The 21832-nt window shown below is 30.1% G+C and overlaps 1 protein-coding gene across 2 annotated transcripts in view; it reads right to left on the reverse strand.

Annotated features, from left to right (window-relative positions):
- LOC111638183 (uncharacterized protein C1orf43 homolog) overlaps positions 1-21832 on the reverse strand; it is a 53581-nt gene that overhangs the window by 7055 nt on the left and 24694 nt on the right. The window contains exons 5-8 of one of the 2 annotated variants that reach the window (XM_023383857.1): positions 16993-17050; positions 13102-13152; positions 12820-12961; positions 5147-5205 (exon numbers count right to left, since the gene is read on the reverse strand). In XM_023383857.1, coding sequence (XP_023239625.1) covers positions 5147-5205; positions 12820-12961; positions 13102-13152; positions 16993-17050 — 310 coding nt within the window. Of the gene's footprint in view, positions 1-5146; positions 5206-12819; positions 12981-13101; positions 13153-16992; positions 17051-21832 lie in introns of both variants that reach the window. The other variant, XM_023383858.1, reaches the window with a different exon arrangement.

Raw genomic sequence — 21832 nt, forward strand, 5'->3', positions numbered from 1 at the left:
GTAGTTCAGTCTTGAGAGTTATCACATAGTATTTTTGTAGTACTATGCACTTTGCAAATAAATTTCAAACAACTGTTGCACTTAGTAGCATATTTACCATCTCTTTTTCCAGCACAAAATGACAACATACTCTTTTCAGGAGATTTCGGCTTGATCTAGCAATTTGTATAATATTATCATCTATTAGCAGTTCAAATGATTCTTTGATAGTCATTTTGAATTTTTGATGCAAGATTGAGATATCTTTGCAAAATAATTGTAAAAATGAAAAAAACATAAAAACACATTTCCACAAAAATCCAACGTAACTGGTATCGTGGGGGCTGTGCGGCCCCCAGAAGGTACGTAGCTCCATCCTTGTAAGTGCTACAGGGCCGAACATTTGGCGCTCTCTAAGAGTCGCGACGTAATGAGATTACATAAAATGGCAGCTGCGCACGATACTTAGATTTTTAGAAAATCGTAAAAATATGACGCGTGGAGGCCGCGCGGCCCCCATAAAACCAGTTAAGGGTTAATTATTATCATCCCGGTGTGGTAAGCAGATATCTAAAAATTCTCTAATTAGTCTCGGAAGAGGGGGCCTAATTCCTGCATCCATTGAAAACGGGTAAGATCAGCTATAATGTAATAATCTTGATCTTTGCTCTCATTACTTTTTGCCCGAGCAACACCGGGCTCATCTGCTAGTATATACATATCAAAGTAAACTACAATCTAATTTTCTAATTCTAAAGTTTCATTTTGTATGTCTTTGGAAACAAATAAATATGTTTGAATTTTGTTATCAAAATGAAAATAAAATAAAACTATATACAATACTCTCTCTAGCAACAACTATCAGTTAGTATCACCAATTTTTGGCATCCCAACAGAAACCTGCATTTTAGTGACTTCTTAACTGGGTTTCCTTTAAGTGAAGGTTAAGGTTTTTCTTTTAGTCTGATATATGTAATAGATCAACATTAACTATAATTCTGGCAGATAGACTAATATTCTATCAGTTAGTTTCAATAAAATATAAGTAAATTTAAGTTAACATTCATCTGATGACTACAATATATTATTGTATTTTATTGTACAATTGTGTTAAGGATTTTTGTTTCTAAAATGTTATAAACTATATTATCAGGTCAGTCCATAAGTTCGTGCGCATTTTTATCTAGAAAAAAAGCAACAAAAAATTTTAACTAAATTTTATTTCAATCTATAATGTATTCACCATTATTTTGTACAATTTCTTGCCATCTTGATGGTAGCTTTTTAATCCCGTCTTTGTAAAATGATTTCGGTTTTGAATCAAAATATTCAGAAATAGCCTTTTTTACATTGTTCTCATCCTCAAAAGTTTTTCCTTTTAAAAAATTCTGCAAACTCCGAAAAAGATGATAATCACTGGGAGCAATATCTGGCAAATATGGTGGATGAGGTAAAATTTCCCAGTTGAAGCTTTGGAGTTGAGCAGTTGACGTTGTTGTCAGTTAGCTATTGACAGTTCATGTGGTATCCATTTTCCTAGCTTTGAAACTTTTCCGATTTGTTGTAGATGTCTATGAACAGTTCCATGGGATGAATTTAAACGTTCCGCAATTTCATCAACTGTTAAAGATGGTTCTGCTTCAACTAGTGCAGAGAGAGCATCATCATCAAAGTCAACGGGTCTTCCAGTACGAGCCTTATCCTCCACACTAAAATCATTATTTCTAAATCTTTCAAACCACTTCTGCGCAGTCCTTACACTAATTACAGTTTGATTATGAACAGTATTTAATTTTTTGGCTGCATTTGTAGCATTCTCATCACTTAAAAATAAAAAGTATAAAACATGTCTCTTATATTCATCTGTTACTTCCATTTTAACGAAAATAAACAACTGAAATGTTCCCAATTCTGAACAGTATTATATGAATGAGATCCAATTTAACACTTCAGTGTAAAAAGTATCACATTAGACTGGCATTTTTAACAGCAAAACAAGATTTTTCTCAAGGTCATAAAATACGCATGAACTTATGGACTGACCTGATACTTTTACATACTCAATTTAGATAATAACTATTGTAACTGTATGATGATACAGCAATTCCTATTTTAAAATATTCTCTTCATGCTGTTGACTGTTTTCTTTGATTTATTCAAACTCAAGAAAATTGAATATGCATTTATTTACATTCATAAATTAGACTAATAGATTGACAATACCATACATAAGAAAAAATGCCAATTCTTCAAATTTAAAAAAATTTCTGTCTGTCAAATACATATAGAAAGATAGAAATTGCAGAATGAACATGAATGAATGAATCTGTTTTCAGATAATTATTCATCTTTTACCATCATATCTGCAAAATATTGATATATCATTATAAGTTTGAGAACAAACCTGCATAAATTTAAGTCAACTCTTACAGATGTTCTCATGGGTTGATGCTAATGAATCTATTGCATTTAAAATAAGAAAATTTGAAACACTATAGTGATGGATTGATAAACATTTTATCATATGATATCTTTCAACATTAAAAAACTACAGAAATTGAATATAAATATGTTTAATTTATTTTTTGGTCAAAATTTTCAAATGATAGGAAAAGAAATTTGACGTGTATTAATTTAATAATGATGAGTTTATTTTATCATATTTAGAAATTGCAGCTAATACAACAGAAAATCAAAAATATATGGAGAAATTGAATACAGTAGAACCTCGAAAACTCGGCTCTCGATAACCCGGCACTCCGGATAACTCGGTCACACCCTGGCAGGGCAAAAAAATCCTTAGTTAATTAATTTTCATTATAGACAGCTTTATAAAAGTATAAAACCTCTCAAAGTATTTTTCTGATGTGTCTTATCAGGTAAATTACTGTACACAGTGTATTCATTAATTTTCATTTTCATGTAGTAAAGGCTCTATGCCTTCATAAAGTATGTACTTTTCCTTTGTTTAAGGGTATTTGGGCAGTTTATTCTCTGTTATATTCTCAAGTAAACAATACATACAAGTACAGTACAGTATTTTCTGAGGAAACACTCGTACTTATTTTTTTTTAACCCCATTCCCGATAACCCGGCATTTTCACAAACTCGGCCACCCTTCGGTCCACATTAGGCTGAGTTTTCGAGGTTCTACTGTAATGCAAATTGTTAGGACAACTTCTTGTGCAACTTCTACACAGATATTAAACAGGGATTAAATGATTATATTTATTTTGATAATTGATCAGTATTTAATTATTTAAATAGGTACTTAGAAATGTGCTATTTTAAAAATATAGAGCATTTTTTTAATTTTATGAGTTACTATGCATACCTTTTAAGTTTTAGCAATTAAGTTTCTCTTATCTGCTTGATTTGATCTGATATGCAGTTTAGAAAATTCTATTTTAGTATCCTTTATGACTTTTGGTTCTTATGATTAAATTCTTTGATATGTACAGTTAAAAGCATCAATGAGGTGCTATCAATTAAACTTAAATTTGATGAACAAAATATTTTTCTGGTAAATCTCAAAAAAGTAAGTTAATATCCTGTTACTATACACTATTTGGTTTTCAAATAAGTAGTCATATTTCATTGCAAACAGCATGTGAAATATTGACTTTATAGTCAAAGCCAATAAGAAGAATCAATTACAGAACATGAATACACAACAAGATGTAGTTAAATATGGCTAACTGAATTTGTATATAGATTTGGTGTTCGATGATCGTTATTTAACAATTAGGGACATTATTGAACATGTTCCAGTATCATTTGGATCTTGGATTTTCTCAAGGTGCGTGCTTTCTTAAAATGCATCAGTATGGGTGATAAAATATAGATCTACGTTTTTGACTCTGAACCAGCCCAACAATCAAGTGAAAGGTGCTTGAAAGGTGAAGTGATACTGAAAAGACCACATCAAAGTCAGTGAAAAATCAAGGTTGTGTTAACTGTTTTCTTCAATTTTCATGGTGTTATGCATCATAAATTCCTTCTGACTGGCCAAATTGTCAACAAAGATTATTATTTAAGCATAAATAAAATTACACTTCACACCAACATACAGTAATATATGATTAACACATTGATGTTGTAGCGTTACAACACCAATGTGTTAATCATATATTATTTGAGCATTTTGTATCATTTGTATGAAGCAATTTATAGAAAACAACATTATTTGTGGTGAGAAAACTCATGAATAATGTACTTGCTCACGATGCGCTTCTTATTTTTTGGTCAAATTTTGGCCAAAAATTCAACAAATATGGTTCCACAAGTTCCGTATTTACTCGATATGCCACAGTGTAAATTTTTCCTGTTTCCTTAACTAAAATTTTCACTTCATGGTCACTGTTTTGAGTTAATTGATGCTATAAAATGGTTTCACAAAAATGACTTTAAAGCATGTTTTGAGAATTAAAAAAAATGTTTGCATAAGTGCATTGCAATGAGAGGGGATTATTTTGAAGGAGATAAAATAAATTTTGATGAATAAATTGAAATCTTGCATTTTATTGAACCATTCCCAATACTTTTTGATCACAGGTATATAGTAATAAAAAATCTTTCATGTTAATAGTGTTATGAGAATGTAAATATATTTTAGGTTGCAGGATATCTATGTTCAATTAAAGATACTGTCTATCAGAAGCACCCACATGACATGTGAAGACACAAAAATCATCATCAAACAAATATGCAGGTCATTCAGCAACAGTGAAATTCTTCAGGCTGAAAACTTTCTGAGAAAGGATACAAAAGATATTTCAAATAAAATAAATTCTTTATATCAACTTTGACTAAAAAAATGTCTCTGAAAACTAAATTAAAGAAAATTAATTCTTAAAAACCAAAATATATATGTAATGTCTCTGACCAGTCAATTTTTTTCATGAAGCTTCCTTCGTCAGATTTATTTATATTTGAGAAGTTGAATTTCAGGTATATATTAATTTCACTAAAATTTAAACTACATGTCTGTATTTCAGATGTATTTGAATCCTTTAAAAACTAATAATTCTTTGAAAGTTTAGAGTAAATCACATAAAATTTTTAAATAAATCATTACTTTTTCTTTGATAATTTTGTTAAATGTTTTTAATTTCAGAAATTTTCAATTAGTTTTTGAGGTTTCTTATATTAGAAGTCAAGTACTTACCACTTATAGATCTGTTCCATTAACTCAATAAATAAAATATAATGTTCAAAGTTGAATTCCTATAATAAATAAATACAAATAAAATTTTATTATATCATTCTGTATGTAATAAATTTCATATGTACTTGTAGATTATTTTATGGAAATGTAATATACATATATACAATAGAGTCCCACTAGTCCGAACTAATTGGGACCGAGCCCTGTTCAGATTAGCAGATTTTTGGATTAGCCAAATAATTGAAATAATGCAGAATCAAGCAGTAAAACAGGTCCAGTTTATACAGATCCAACACCAATGACTTTTGTTTCTGTTTTTGTGTGTAAGTACAGTATAGATCTGCTGTTTTAATAGGCCATGTCAAACACTGATTTATTAATTTTGTACAGTATTAATACGGTACAGGTAGCCCTCGGTTTATGCCACAGTTCCATTCCTACAAAAGCCAGCACAAATCGAATCGGCATAAAACAAACCCATATTTACAAAGGTATAGGGTTAGGTTCTACATAAGTGAAAAATAAGCAAATAATTTTGTTTATTAATACAATATAATACAAAATATATATATTATAAATTTAATTTTTTTAAATGTATTTTACAATAAAATAAAATGAAACGTTTCTATTAAAAAATATTAAGAAAAACAAATTATATTTCAAAGTTTTGGATCGCTTACATTTTTCGGAAAAAAGTATCCAATTGTAATTGTTTAGATTTTTGTTTTCTTTCATTAATAATTTCAGAATTTGGTCGAATGGATGTGATAATGCTCCTTTTTTACATTTGCACTTCACTCGCAAAGTTCATCCATCAAACTTTCCATAGTTGAAAGGATGTGCTAATCCAAAATAGAGCTACAGACAAGCGGAGACGCTGATTGGTCGACCGCCGGCCACCATAGCACATATATTTAAGGTCAGTTTGGGCAAAAAAATTGAAGTTGGTTTCGTCTTGCTAAAGAGATTTAGATATCGTCTGACAAGAAGTAGATATTGTCTAGCCAACGAGAAGTAGATTTTGTCTCACTATGATAATTTGTGATCGCTGGAAGTGCTACTGCATCATAAGGTGTTTTCCTGAACGAACTGATACGGGATACAAACTATTCACATTCATTAGCGCTCTGGATTCGGACGACATTTATTCAACTATTAAGTTTAATAACTTGACTTGTGGGAACTTAAATTTAGTATTTTAATATTAATTTAATGCAAATGTATACATACCCAATAATATTCAACAGAAAAAATAAATATATTCAATAAAAAATCTTTATTTTAATGAATGTACAATATTGTAGCTTAGTAAATACATCAGCACTGAAACGAAAATCAGTCTGGCATAGGGAAAATTGGGGAATTACACCGCGAAATGGCAAACTGTACAGCAGCGTTATTGTGAATCAGCATAAATTGAGCTGGTGTAAACCAAAAGCTACCTGTACTATAATAAAATACAATTTTTTTGTTGTGGCATTCTAAATCTTTTTGTACCATTAATATCATTTAAATTCAACTGGAAAATATAAAAAATATATATTTTGCAAGCTAAAAAATTTCCTCTCCTCCAACTGAAACATGTTCAGACTAGCAGGACTCTACTGTAAAGATTATATATATATAACACATTATGCATCAGACTTAAAAAAAAATAGATATTTTAACTATTAGAATATGCAATTGAACCTCTAATCCAACTTTCAATAATCCTACATCCTCTCTATTCTGATACAACTTCTTGGAACATACATGGACTGAATGTACTATTTAACTCAATAATGCAACATTCCTTTATTACCTGTATGTTTCATGGAGTAATATCTGCTCTCTAATCTGACAGTCCCTAGATGATTGTCACTTTATTGTTGTCGAAGTGTGTGAACACTTACAGTATAAGTCCATTAAACTGATGAGCTTGTATATTTTGTTGTCAAAGATCTCAGAGTCAATCCTATCCATCTAGGTTGTAAAAATTGCAAAAAGATTCACATTTCTTCTTATGATACTAGTATAGTTAGTTGCAACAGATTATTTATTTCATCAATCAGATTGGGAAGATAATTTATTACAATATTGTCTTGAGGTAATGAATGAAGAAAATGAGAAAAAAAATCTATAATTTTCCCAACTTCACCAGGAAAGTTTGCAATATGCTCTTTTGTTGGAATCCATTTGCCAAAGTTATGTTGTTACAGACTTCACCCCAGGTTTTGTAGAAAAATTTCCTAGGACAAAATCTAAATCTACTAGATACATATTATTTATTTATTTCAGACAGTAATTAGTTAGCAGTTGGCACCACACAAGTCTATGAGATTTATTAATTATTATAAAAAGACAAAAGGCTTAATTTGAGGGTAGAGATGAGTGTTTTAAGAAATTGTAAATGCTGTTAACAGTAAAATTTTAATTAAGCCCAACTCCACTTAAGATATGACATATGACATTTCTATCTCCCTGCCACTAACTACTAAAATTTAGTAGCATCAATGCCTTTTCTATACGAGTTCCCATGCCAAATTTCATTTCTTAATACTTACATGAAATTTTTTCCTTTTCTTTTTTTGATGTTTTTGGGTTCAGAGAGGTCTAAAAACATTGAATTTAAAAAAGAAAAAAGATGGGAAAATAGTGGAAATGTGTTATACAGTAGACCCCCTATAACGCAGGTTCATATAATGCGGATTCGTATATCGTGGCGAAAAAATTGCAACCATATTCGTATAAAGACGCTAAAAGAGACTCGTACAATGCGGTAAAACGTCCTCGCCAACTCGTGTCATGACAGGATTGGTCGAATCTGGACCAATAATGGACGAGTAGCCAAACTACTTGCACACTATGGAGAGTTTAGGCGGGTAAGTTGAGTTTACTATCTTCTGTACAGTATACAGGCCTAAATTAGTACTGTAATTTAATACATTTCTTGTGAAAAAAACATTTCTTATTCAATGGCCATAAAAATTATTTCTATTAATGATGTCTCCAAAGTTCAGCAAATTTTTCGCAGAAAAATAACTTATCAGAAAACACGTGCCCACTGTTCGATGCGCTGCTCCATGATGAAAACAAACTTAAGCAATGGCGTCGTCGAACGGTACACACTCAGTAAGTAATCATACAATTTTTTGTTTGTAGCATAGTTTATATGGATTATTCCCAAAAAATTATACGTATTTTGGAAATGTTGAGAGAAATTAGTCTAGAATCGATTAATTTTATGGAAGAAAACCTTTCAAACAGGCATAGTCCATAAACTGCACACGTGCCTGGCTGTGATTGGCTCATGTATTTGAGGATTCCTACAACATGAAATTCTTATAAAGCGGAACGTATCTACCATGCTATGGGGGGGTCGACTGTATATGTTTGTTATATATGTTACTGTAAAAGACCGAAATCAGAGAAAGTGAATATTCTCTGGTGAATGTTGACAATACCAAATACATCAGTGAAAGACCAAATATTTGGTTATATTATTATACATCCAAACCACCGCCAGTATATGTCGACAAGCACAGATAAGCTCTGGTGGAGGTCAAAACGACAAGCCAAAAAGACATGGCCAGAGAGATGCAACAAAAACACCAAATCCTTTCTTCTCTCTTGCCAAACCTTCTGCCACAATTGAGGTCACATTTGTTATACTCTCAAACACTGCATGCACCAGCAAACCTTGTATAAGACTGACAAACAGCAATGTTTGCTTAATTTTTATTTTTTTATCTGATACCCTAATTTATATTGAATGACTACTGCAGTGAACCGTGATCTTTTATTGAAAAATTATGTGAATTAATTGTGAGTAAACAAGAAGACAATTCTTTTTATTTTTCTCAAGAAAATTACTCTGAAGTGATTTTTGCTAAAATTAAGTGCAGTACACCTTGGATTACAGACAATTAAAACATTTTGACATTTAAAAAATTAATGATGAAGAGAAGTTAATTGTATCATTAAAACCAGGAGAAATGAATATACATTATTATGTTACCAATAATGAATTGTTCAGTATACTATCCAAAACTCACATCAGAATAGGCCATAGAGAAAGAACATGTATGCTTAAAGAATTGCAAGTTAAATACAAAAATATTACATATAAAGTTGTAATGTTGTATTTAAATTTATGTAAACAATGTCAAATGAAACATAGTGCACCTAAAAAAGTATTGTTGTGAAACCAATGGTCAGTTTGGAGTTAAACTCAAGCTGTCAAGTCGATCTAATAGATCTGTAGTTACACAGGGATAACAATTACAAGTTCATAATGGTATATCAAGATCATTTAATGAAGTTTATCCAGTTATGACCTTTAATAACTAAGACAGCTTAAGAAGTCGTATCCCCTTCAAATATTTTTAACATTTGGCGCTCAGCTTTATTGCATTCAGATAGGAAATTCAGTAATCGAATCATATCCGAACTATGTGCTATGTAAAAAGATGTTAAGATAAAATATATTTCCTTTAGGACTATACATATAAATTGAGTCCGTCTTCATTTGTCCTTTAGTTTGAGGCTACATGTTCGCCATCCAATGTAAATGAGACATCATTTACATTGGACGGCGAACATGTAGCCTCAAATAAAAGGTCGGTATCGCCGTAAATTGGTTATTGCCTCTGCCAAGCGTGTGAAAGGACAAATGAAGACGGACTCAATTTATATGTATAGTCCTAAAGGAAATATATTTTTTCTTCTTGTGAATTCGTCCTAGCAATTTATTTTTAAGATGTTAAGATAGTTCATGGAAAACCTCATCATAGTCAAACACAAGGCTCAGTTGAAAGGGCAATCAGAATATACAGAATATGTTAAACTGCATGAATGAAAGATAACAATACAAATAAATGATCAGATGGTTTGCTTTTTGTTCAATTTGCAAAGAACACAACATACAATGAAGGAATACATTAAAGTCCTTATGAAGTCCTGTCTGGCGTTAAACCAAAAAGAGGGATAGCATCATCATCTTTGCTTGCCAAGCAATTCGCAAATATTGAAACTGAACAGCAGCTAAAAGAAATTGTTAATACTTTTGAAGAGAATTTGAGAGTGTCCATACTGAAAACCATATTCCAAAGGAAAATATTGAAGATCTGCAACCTACCACGTCTTCATATCAAGCTCTGACTGAACAACACAAGTTTATTTCTATAAAAAGAGCAACCATGAAAGAGAATCTTCTACTGCAAGCAATGAAAATGTTACAAACCTCAAAATAAAAATTTTCCCCTGCTCAAATTGGTGATATGTACAGTACAAATACAAGTCCCTGATGTTGACCGTGGTCATACAGATGCCTGAAATGTGTTAGTGGTTGTTGTTGGAATAGAAGATTCCGACTTTTATAAATTAGCAAACAAAAATGGTACCATCAAGCAGCTTTATACCTGTAATCAGTTTGTAATTTGTAAAGAAAAGTTACTTTCCTTAGATGAAATTTTTTTTCAAGAAATGTCGCTGAGAGAAGCAGCTGCAACTAATTTGAGAAGTGGAGGGCATGGCTATACACGCTGTAATTTCAAATAGAAGTGTTCCACAAATAAATGCAGTTGTAAAAGCAAGGGAATCTTGTGCAATTCAAAATGTCACAACAGTTTAAGTTGTTGCAATAAATAAGATTGTATAACGTTAATCACATAATTTGTGTGTAAGTTTATTATTGATATTATTTTCTTTTCTGATTTAGATTTCGTTTTAGATTCAACAGTTTGTTTACATGTGCTGTTACTTAAGCTTTCTCCTGTTTTGACATATTAAAAAGTTGCATTTTTGTCTTAACATAATAAAAATATTTTTATTCAACATTCACCATCAGTGCATGCTGAATGTCGACATTTGTCGGTGTAAGTGAGAAATAATAATATTTAGCAAATATTTCGTACATACACCAAGCAACTTATGTGAATGCTGATATTCACTGGAGAATATTGACATTTACCTGATATCGGTCTTTCACAGTAACATATATATATATATATATAACAGGAAGGTAAAACAAATAAATACAAATTTTTGAGAAGTCGAGAGCCTATCAGTGGACGAGTGGATAAAACCACTAAACACTGTTAGTTGGTTGTGGGTTCCTGTCTCACTTAACTCATTTGACTACATGGAGTTTACTGGGTTTTCTTTATGTTTTTAACACCTAAGTAATAGCCAGTTTCCCATAGAAAATCCTCCCAGGAGGCATTCCCTCCTCGGCAGATTGCTCACATCGTGTAGCTGTATACAACTAAACAAACCAAAAAGTTGGAAAAACTACTTTTGGATAAGAATTCAAAAAACATTACTAAATTATAATATAAAAATATAGAGGAAACTAAAACATCTAATTCATAATTGCATAATTATGTAAAAGGTTGTCTCTACAAAGTTTGTTCCTGGTGAGTGGACATGATGGAAGTTTGAATATGTTTTAGTTTCTTCTATATTTTTATATTGTGAAGTATACCATGTCTTTTTAATTCAAATGACTAAATTATTATTATAACATGCTTTCATTTGCTTTAAAAAGAAAATATTCATCACATCCAAGTCTTCTGATAGTGCTTTCCATCCTTCAAAATAAAGTTGTCCCTTTTTATTATATACAAAAGATTTTTTCCCCTATCATACAGATAACTTATTAATTTTGGACAGTAAAACAAAATAAAATAATTTATCATAGAATGCAGAAATGCTCTAGAGCAAAGCTCTGCCACATGTGTTAATGTTAGAGTGCCAACTTTAACGCTTAAAATCTTGATGACCAATGAATCAATTTGGATGAAATTTAAAACAGTGTTCATGATGAGTAGTATGGACATAAATTTTGAATGAATTTGTTGAATTGTTTTGGACTTATGCAATCAACATTTTTTCACCTAGATTTACAAAGAGAGAAAATAGTGACATCAAGCTTCTGAACAATCTATGAGTCTGTATATACTTAATAGCTTGTTTTAGACCTGACTGCCTCTTATTTGCCCTTTCAAAAGTTTTATTTAAAAACATTGAGTATTTATAAAACAATTGTAAAACAATGGTAAAAACAATTGTAAAAAATTATAAAACAATGGCCCATTTTTAACATTTTGGCATATTATTGATAAATCAGCTTTCATTTGACATTTACTGCAAACTATTGCATAACTGTTACATGAAATAGAATTAACATGTGATCCCAGATAATTATCATGTATAAAGGTATAAAGTGTCAACTTTCACTCTTAATAATTAACCTTTTATCATTTAATCAATCATCATATGGCATGACTTACTGCAAGCTATCATGTGACTGTCATGTTAAGATAGCATTACAGTTGAGTCTGCTTAATAGAAACCAGTCGGACCTGATAAAAGAGTTGCCCACTAAGCAAAATTTCCAATAGCCAAATTCAGTTGCTTTAAACCAAATTCAGCTTTAAAAAATTTTGTAATTTTAGCTTTGATCATAAGTGTATCAAAAGATTATTTCCTTATTATAATATGGTTTTTAAAAGCTTTTTCTTTCTTATTTATATATTATTCTGTACAATAATATTTAATATATCTTTTAAAAATGAGTATGCTATCTTAAATAATAACTGCATATCAATCAAATTTTGTTAAAATACTATAATCTTTATTATTTTTAATTAATACATTATATAATTTTTAAATAAATTTAAAATTATATATACCTCTGGTTGATGCCGTGCATGCTCATAAATATCAACAAATTTATGAATTAACTGTGTATCACATCCAATTAATAACCCTGATTGTGATAAGAAGAGTAAATGATGCCTTATATCTTGATTTGGCAACCTCTTACAAGGATCACTTGAAAGTAATTTATTTTCTATTAAAAAAGTTCTTAATTTATATTTTTATGCTGTATATTAGTTGATTTTCTGTGATAAAAAATGAATCTGAATTTTATTTTAAAATTGTCTCAAGCAGAACAGAACATTAATACTTACCTAATGATGCCAAAATATCCACAACTTTCATCCGATGTACATAATTTAGAGCTAAAAAAAAAATTATTATTATTATTAACACAATAATTCAAGAATCTTATAGTGAACACTTGGTAAGAAAGCAAATTTTCTTGAAAAAAATATATATATCAGTAACACAGCTTATTGAATTAAAACTAACATTTGTAATTAATTTTAAAATGTGTAAATGGACCATAGTAAGTATTATTGTTTATACCAAAATTTTACAAATGCCACTCATAAAATAAAGAATAAAAAAAGGTCTTCATTTATTTTTCGTCTATATCATGAGAACATTTAATAACTTATGAAAAAATTCTAAACACAAAAATTTTTAACATTTTTTTAGATTATTAAATTCATGATATAGTTAAAAGAATTTGTAATAGTTATTTAAACTACTCAAAGTTTTACTTATAATTGGTATTTAGTAGAGATGATATAAGTTTAATTTTTTCCATAATTTATTAATCATCATCAAAGTATAAAAACTTTAATGGTTTTTAGAAGTGAAAATAAATAGATTTATCATAATATATTATAAATACTTAAAAATTACATTTGTATTAAAAATATACAAGTAAAATGGCAAAGCCATTCTTGGGACAAGACTATGTCTCAAAAAGCACGAGCAACGGCAACACATGTACAAATCTCGCACTCGCACCTGTCTGTAGAAAGTCTCAGCATTTTGTATTTTATTTTGATCCAGTTCTCAGTCCTGACTACCTACAAGTCTGGTTTATTTCATGTGCACATGATTTGGGTACCAAATACTCTGTCAAATTGCAACTCCTGACATGTACTCCTTCATACCTCTAAGGTGTGTCAGCCATTGACAGCAGTGTGATTTTGGAGGCAAGACAGTCTTGTCAAAAAGTTTTTAACTTATTAAACAAAGTTCTACTGTAAATTTAACTTTATTTTTCCAAACATATATAAAATATTTAATGATACAACTTTAATCAATAGTCATATTCTCAATATTTTAAAAATTATATTTATTGGTACTGAATACAAACAAATACAGAAAGAATTAACAAATACAAATGAATAAAATCACTATGTTGTACTATTAAATTTTTAATGGCATGTTTAAAAGTTTAACTGTCTATTCTTTTAAAAAAACTATTCAAAATTTAGTATACTCTGCAAGTCAAAATTTGATAATTTTCTGTTTAGATTTCTCAATTCAAGAGTTCATTCTTGAGTTGAAGAACCTCAAATCTGCTTCCTTTGATTTAGATTTTCATAATTTGTATTATAAAATCTTTGTTAATATCACTGCTTTTTTAAAGCATATTAAATAAATTATCATCATTCATGGATCTTCATTAATGCATATAGTTTTAAACTATGTGCATCAACATTAATTAGATATTCTCAATGTTTTTAATTAACATTTTGAAAAAATACATGTATGGAAATTGAATTTGATAAAGTCAAAGCAATCAAAACATAATATATGAAACAAGAAATTCAAAAGAATATTTTCAACTCTAAAATAGATCAATAATGAAACTGGAGTAGTAGAAATTTAACATGTGTAGATTTCTGTAATTACAATGTATTGAGCATAAAGAAAATAGAATAGCAAATTACAAAAAAGTATTTGCATAAACTAAACCATAAGGTATGTCCCAAATAATTATCGACATATGTTTTAAAACTTAAAAAGTACTATCTTCAGTTATCTTATCTAGATAAAAAACAATGTTGTTTTTAATCATGTTTATTACACAAATTAAATGCTAACAAAATTGTACTTCCATATATTTTGTTTTAAATTGTCAGAAAGAAACTTCAGCCTGTCCCAAAAAATTATCAACTCAAGTGAATTGCATATAAAAGGTGAGAATTAGTAACCAATGAACTTGCCATTTAAATTAATTAGTTTAAATATCAAACCTTTCATCATTTAATTAAATTTTCAAGAATTATTTTAGGAATTATGTTCCAATCATTATGAATTGTAGCCTTCAGGTATGTAAAATTGTTGACAATTTTACATATATCTGTCTCACAATGATCCCCACAAATTTTCCATCGTGTTTATGTTGGGACTTAATGCAGGCCAATCCAAGAGCTAAATATTTTTCCTGACAAACCTCTCCTTCAATGACACAAACACATAAACTGAGGCATTATCCTGTTGATAGATGTAATTCCTACCACAAATTTTGGTGGCATAGAGTAACAAATTAATTTGCAGCACATTTTGATAGTCGAGAGTTCATCCTATTATTTATTTGTGCTAAAGGCATTTTACTGTTTAATCCAAAGCCTTCCCAAACCATTAATGATCCTCCACCTTGCATCCTTTTGCTGTAGTAGTATTCTTCCTTCTGTAGCTTCTACCAGTAAAATTTAAAACCATCCAGTTTGTCTAAATTAAACTTTTTTTTCCACTAAAAATAACTTTGGTCCATTCCTTAACCCATGTTATATAATTTTTGGCCCAGGTGAACAACACAAAGAGGCTAGCTCTTTGTGGTGTGATTTAAGATAAAGTCTTCTCTTCACTCTTTTGAATTTTAGCTTTTCCAGATTTCAACAAAGTGCAATCAACAGTTGATTTTGAAACACAACCTTGTAAATGTTACTTGCCTTATAAAACATTTTTTTTTCTTTTTTGTTGCCAATTGAAATATATGCCTTTGTTGTTGAGCAGTCATTTTTGTTTTTCATCAACAATTTGATTTTCCTGATTGTTGACTTAGCTCTATTGAATCTTCAAGCTATTTCACTTTGGGAAATGCTTTCAACTGTCTAGGCATCAATTTTATAATTTTCATAATCACTTAAATCATATATAAAACCATACTTAGAAAAAACTTTCCAATGCTTCAAATGTATCAAATATTTTCATATACTTACACAGGAACAATATAAATATGAAAATGCAAACTGATGTGCATATATTTTCGTAGAAAATATTCTTAAACAGTTGATAATTTTTTTAGGACAGTGTAAAGTTTCTTTCTTCTAATTTAAAAAAAATATATATATATAGAAGATGCAACTTTGTAGCATTTTATTTGTTTAATAAAGATTATTAAAAACAACATACATTGATAATTATTTGGGACACACCTTATACCAAAATTACAACTGAACTGTAAGCACACCATTATAACAAAAACATATGTATTTATTGTAAAGTCAAATTCTTTGAAATTATAGAATGAACAAAAGATTTAGATAATCTGTAAACAGAAACAAAAACATTACTGACAAAATAAATATCATCATCCAAAAGAGAGATTTATGTTCATTCAGCCAAGAAAGAGAGACTTTATAGATAAGAAGAATCTGCATAGTAAACAAAAAAAATGCACTAAACAAATATTTCTTGTTAAATGACCATTCCAGTGTTACACAAATCAACTGCTCTTGGAGCCTGCATATATAATTTGTTCAAGAGAAAAATAAATAAATAAAATCAGAAAATACATCATAAATATGACAAAATGAAGGTAGTCATAAAAATTAAAAAAATACATACTGAAAAATAGAGCTAAGAACTTTATTGACCTATATTTGAATTTAAAAAAGTGTCATGTTCATAGGTGGTTTATAAGTTTTATTATAATTCAAACTGAATTCATCAACATAAAAAATTATAGAAAGCATATATTAAACTTTACATCATTTGTTAATAATGAAGCAAATGTAGTATTTAAAAGTTGAAACATTTGAAAATATTAAGATTATTAAAATGCATATATACTACTGTTAAAAATGCCTTCTTTTTATTTATTCTTTTAAAAATTTATTAATTCAATTTAAAAATTTCAAAATAACTTTATAATTAAATTTATATTTAACAATCCACAAAAAGTATAAATCTAAGGAGGTAATAATTATTACATAACAACCAGAGATGTCTGAATTTTCCTATTAGTTGTTATAACAGGGAAGAAAGGATCTAAAAAAATGAAAAAATTATATTGTAGTTTTACTTAAATCCATATTTATATATATATCTAAATAAAAATAGTGTGTCAATGGAAAAAATTTTTACTGTACTTTATTATTACATTATTGTATTTGTCAATAATCATTACTATAGATATCAAATTATCATCAATATTCCTTGTAATAAGTTATATATTTCATAAATATACACACACATATTAAAATTAATTTGCATTTTTTCTATAATAGTCCAAAAAAAATATTAAATTAAATTAAATAACAGTTCATTTAGACTTGTATAAATAAGCAGTCTTTAAAATATCTGTATTGATTATAAAACTAATTGCAAATTGGGAAAACTACTACTACTACTACTACTACTTCTCAAAGTTATTTATATGTAATACCTGTATCATGAAAGAAATGATTTCATATATTGTGAAAAGTTTTCATTCAATATATGGTTTCTATTAAATTTTATTAAATATTAGTAATTTCATATATAATCTAATTGTTATTATTATTCCTTAATGACGGTGTATTGTGTAATCATGGTCTGCACAGATTCCTTATTTTACTGGCATGCTGCATACAAACGGGGAAAACCAGCTTGCCAGTTAAACTGCAACTAAAATATAAAATTAATCAGATTAATTAACAAAACTAGTTCTTAATTAAATGTTTAAAAAAAACCTTCTTTTGACTACATAAAATATCATCATCATGACCTTAATAAAATCTTAAATGGCCTTCTTCAGGCACCTGAAGACGACTAAGATAGCTGAAAATGTTAGTTCTTTTGATTTAATTAAGAATTTGCTAGAAAAAAAAAAGAGGTGTTTTCACACTTAAATACAGAAGTTCTAGCTTACTGCACACAAAATTTTAAATTTAGCATGTTTATTTTTGTATTTTTGAATCAAATAACAATAAAATACACATTAAAAAAGCACTTTTGGAATTCCACAAGTATTTTGCATCGTTAGAAAGAAAACAAAATGAAGAAATTAAATATATAATTGCAGTTTTTGATGTAATTCTGACAGTTTCACGGTTTTGGAATAAAAACTCGTTCATTTTTATGTCTTGTAACTGATTTGTTTTTTCATGCCCCCTCTAGAGGGGGATATATAGCTTCACTTAAACTGGCATTCCCCAGGATAAGCCAGCATGCTGGTCACTCCACAAAAATACGACAATATTCGCATATCTTCATAGAGATTTATCTTTGTTAATTTCTTTTCAGTTCCTTAAAAATTATTACTGTTATTTTATTCAATTTGTGAACCACTAGTCTCAGAGCTGTTTCTGTTTAGGGCTCCATGCTCACTAAGTTTCATTTGAATCAGATACCTGAATGTCTAACTCTCTCCTTGTTAGAAGAACAATAATGCACTGAAGTGACAATTGACAGAAGGGAAGATCATATCAGCAAGTTAGCCACTCACTACAGATATGGAACACTTGATGAAAGAATATTTTAAAGCATATGACTGATAAATAAGCCACCATGGACAGTAAATTCAAAGTGGTCATATACAGCAATGTCTTAGAACTATACATTACCAGATAGCTAAGGCAACACAACAGTAAATTTGCTATTGAAGTCCAACAGTCTTTAAACTGCTAGAAATGACAAAATGCCAATTGATCCTCTGTATGTTCTGAGTGTGTACTGCATTCCAGTAAAGGATCACTGCTTTCACACTGTACTAGAGTACAATAGAGCTATTGTGTGCTTTCAAGACAAGAGTAAAAGACCACTAGCATACTATAGAAAAGCACAATCTGGTAACAGCTTTATCTGCTTACACAAAGGAGTATGGCATGGAGGTAGATTTCCAAGGGCAATAACAGTAAAATAAGTACATGAATATGACCTCCTAAAATGAAGTAACTTGAGATATATAAGGCATCTTTAAAGACTAAAATGGTTAATTATAAGGATACTAATCCCATCTTATATGCATAGAGAATATGCTACAAACTCTAATGAAATCTTCAGAATATATTCTCCTACGTCAGGACTAAGTTTTATGTTTTATGCAACTGTATCACATGTAAAAACTTTTTGTCAACAGATATATTTTTGATGTAAATTACATCTAAATGATGTTTAAAACTGTAACCAATCATGCGGTAGCTTCAGAATTTTAAATGGAATTACAGTCATTTGTCTGATTATTTTGCTCTTTCAGATTTTTTCTTGAAGACGGTTGTTTAAAACAATTGAATTGTTTGCAATTTAAATTGTATTGCTGGAACTTAAAGGTTGTTTTTAATTATAGTATTATGTGCATGTATTAAAATTCATTTTTCTTGTTATATCTTTGTTATTGAGTGATATATATATATAATACATTTTGTGTAATAATTAAATAACACATTGACTTAATCAATGTATCTTTAACAGTGGGTGAAGTTGAAGAAATGCTACCATTTCTGAATATTGTTGTTTGACTGTCAATCCCATCTTCATTTCAAACAAATACTGACATTTCACTTTCATCTGTCCATGACTGAAAATGACCAATTAACCAAGTCAAAAATGTTAGCATTCTTTCAACTTCATCACCCAATATTAAAAGTGCATTGATTAATTCAGCAGATTAACTATGATCATTAGCTTCACCCTTGTTAAATAACACATTTCACTCATGGGCTGCAATAGTGGCACGACTCCAAAAATCAAGTTTTGAGATAAATGAGTTTGAAGTTTCACCTTGTATTGAAATGCATCATTCACATGATTCATTGATGGAATAAGTGTTATACAGTACTAAATGGCTCCGTAAGGGTTAAATTAATAATAATATCAATTTAACCCTTACAGAAAAATTTATCCCCTCACCCTCATTGTTGTTTCCAGGACCGATGTTTTGAGATGTGCCACTATTGCTGAATGTTTCTAATAAATTATGTTAGACTATCCTGGAGGTTGGTGGCTTAGGAAACGAGTGTACAGGCAAAAACTATTAATGATGTAAACAAATTATTAATACATGAATGTTCCAATACTACATTATTAATCAACACAATGTAAACAAGAAACAGTACCACGGAAATCCATAACTTTATGAAAGTTTCAAAGTGAAGCCTATTCTTAGGATTCAAATGTTAGGTCTTTGTAAAATGTTGAATAACATACAATTTCTGTAATTACTCAGGATATATTTCTTCATAATTGAAGTTTAGACTATTTACAAAAATATCAAATTTTCAACTTTATCTTAATTTTTTTTATACAACCCCAAAAGTAACAGTTAACGTGGTTTTTTTGAAGAATATACTTCTTAAAACAAAGGTAAACAATAAGTAAAAAAAAAGGTTCACAATGTTAAAAACAATCAAGTGTCAGCCTTCTGTTATAGGTTCTGACACTTTTACATTAAAAACATAAAGAATTCTTCTCACCACATTGTTCTTATCCATTTTTTTTGACTGCTTCAGGCCCTCTGGTGGTAATTACGAGTTATCCTATTTCATTTGCATATGGATACAATTTCTGTAATTACTCAGGATATATTTCTTCATAATTGAAGTTTAGACTATTTACAAAAATATCAATTTTTCGTATTTTACAATTTTACCAAATCTTTTGGAAGGTGATGTCAAATTCAGTAGTTTAGAAACTACTGAATTTGACATCACCTTCCCCCGCCCCACATCTAGTAATCCAACCCTCTGCAAAGCAACACACATGAAAAGTTTGTGTTAGACGACAGAGCCATAGAGAGTAGTGCATTTTGTAGAGAGTTGGGATTGCCACGGATGGGCTTGGTTGCTTGTTGCCTATTGGGCTGGAAATGCCCATTAGTGAGTGACTGGAACGCGGTGGGATTTTCAAACGCTGATTTTGGTTGTTTAGTTTTGGTGTTTTCGCAGCTATGACAAGGAGAATGACCCGTTCGCAGCAAACGCTTCGTCAGGGATCAGCCATCAGGCGACGGACTGCAGGTTGCTTGGCATTGCCCAGCAAGTCAGCGTCCTTCTCCAGCACAGGATGTCCTTCTACCGGTGGCAGTGAGTTTTTTTTATTTTTCTGCTTTTTCTCAGCTGTTTCTGATTTTTTTTTTTTTTTTGTTTGCGCACACAGCGAGGGAGTGGCGAGGAGGAGGAGCATTCGGCTGTGAAGTAAAAGCGTTCTGAAATGGAGATGTGTGTGGTTTTTTATTCTGTGTTTTTCGTTCGCGAGGGGAAGCTCATCTTAAAGTCCTCTGGGAACCGTCGAGCTTTTTCTGTAGTAAATCTTTTTCTTCAAGGAGGTTATTGAATGCCTTATGCCTTGTTTTTAGTAAAAAAATACCCTAACGGTTCTGATAGGGAATTCTCTCTTTTTTTTCTGTCAGAAGAGAACGAAAATGCCGCTTCCGGCGACTTCCTCCGTCCGGACTGCGTGTGCGAGGAAACAGACTCTTCCGAAAGTTGTTTCCGGATCTTTCCCAGTCTCTTCTGGTAGGGGAAGAGGGAGAGCGTGCGTTTCCGATAGGGAATTGTCTCTTTCTTTTCCGTTGGAAGAGAATGAAAATGCCGCTTCCGACGACTTCCTCCGTCCGGACTGCACGTGCGCAGAAACAGAATCTTCCGAAAGTTATTTCCGGATCTTTCCTGGTCGGGCCTGAAGCAGTTAAAAAAATGGATAAGAACAATGTGGTGAGAAGAATTCTTTGTGTTTTTAATGTAAAAGTGTCAGAACCTATAACAGAAGGCTGACACATGTTCATTTTTAACATTGTGAACCTTTTTTTTACTTATTGTTTACCTTTGTTTTAAGAAGTATATTCTTCAAAAA

The sequence above is a fragment of the Centruroides sculpturatus genome, unplaced genomic scaffold, assembly GCF_000671375.1.
Source record: "Centruroides sculpturatus isolate CEXI.00-Female unplaced genomic scaffold, Cexi_2.0 scaffold767, whole genome shotgun sequence".
Classification (NCBI taxonomy): Eukaryota; Metazoa; Arthropoda; class Arachnida; order Scorpiones; family Buthidae; genus Centruroides; species Centruroides sculpturatus.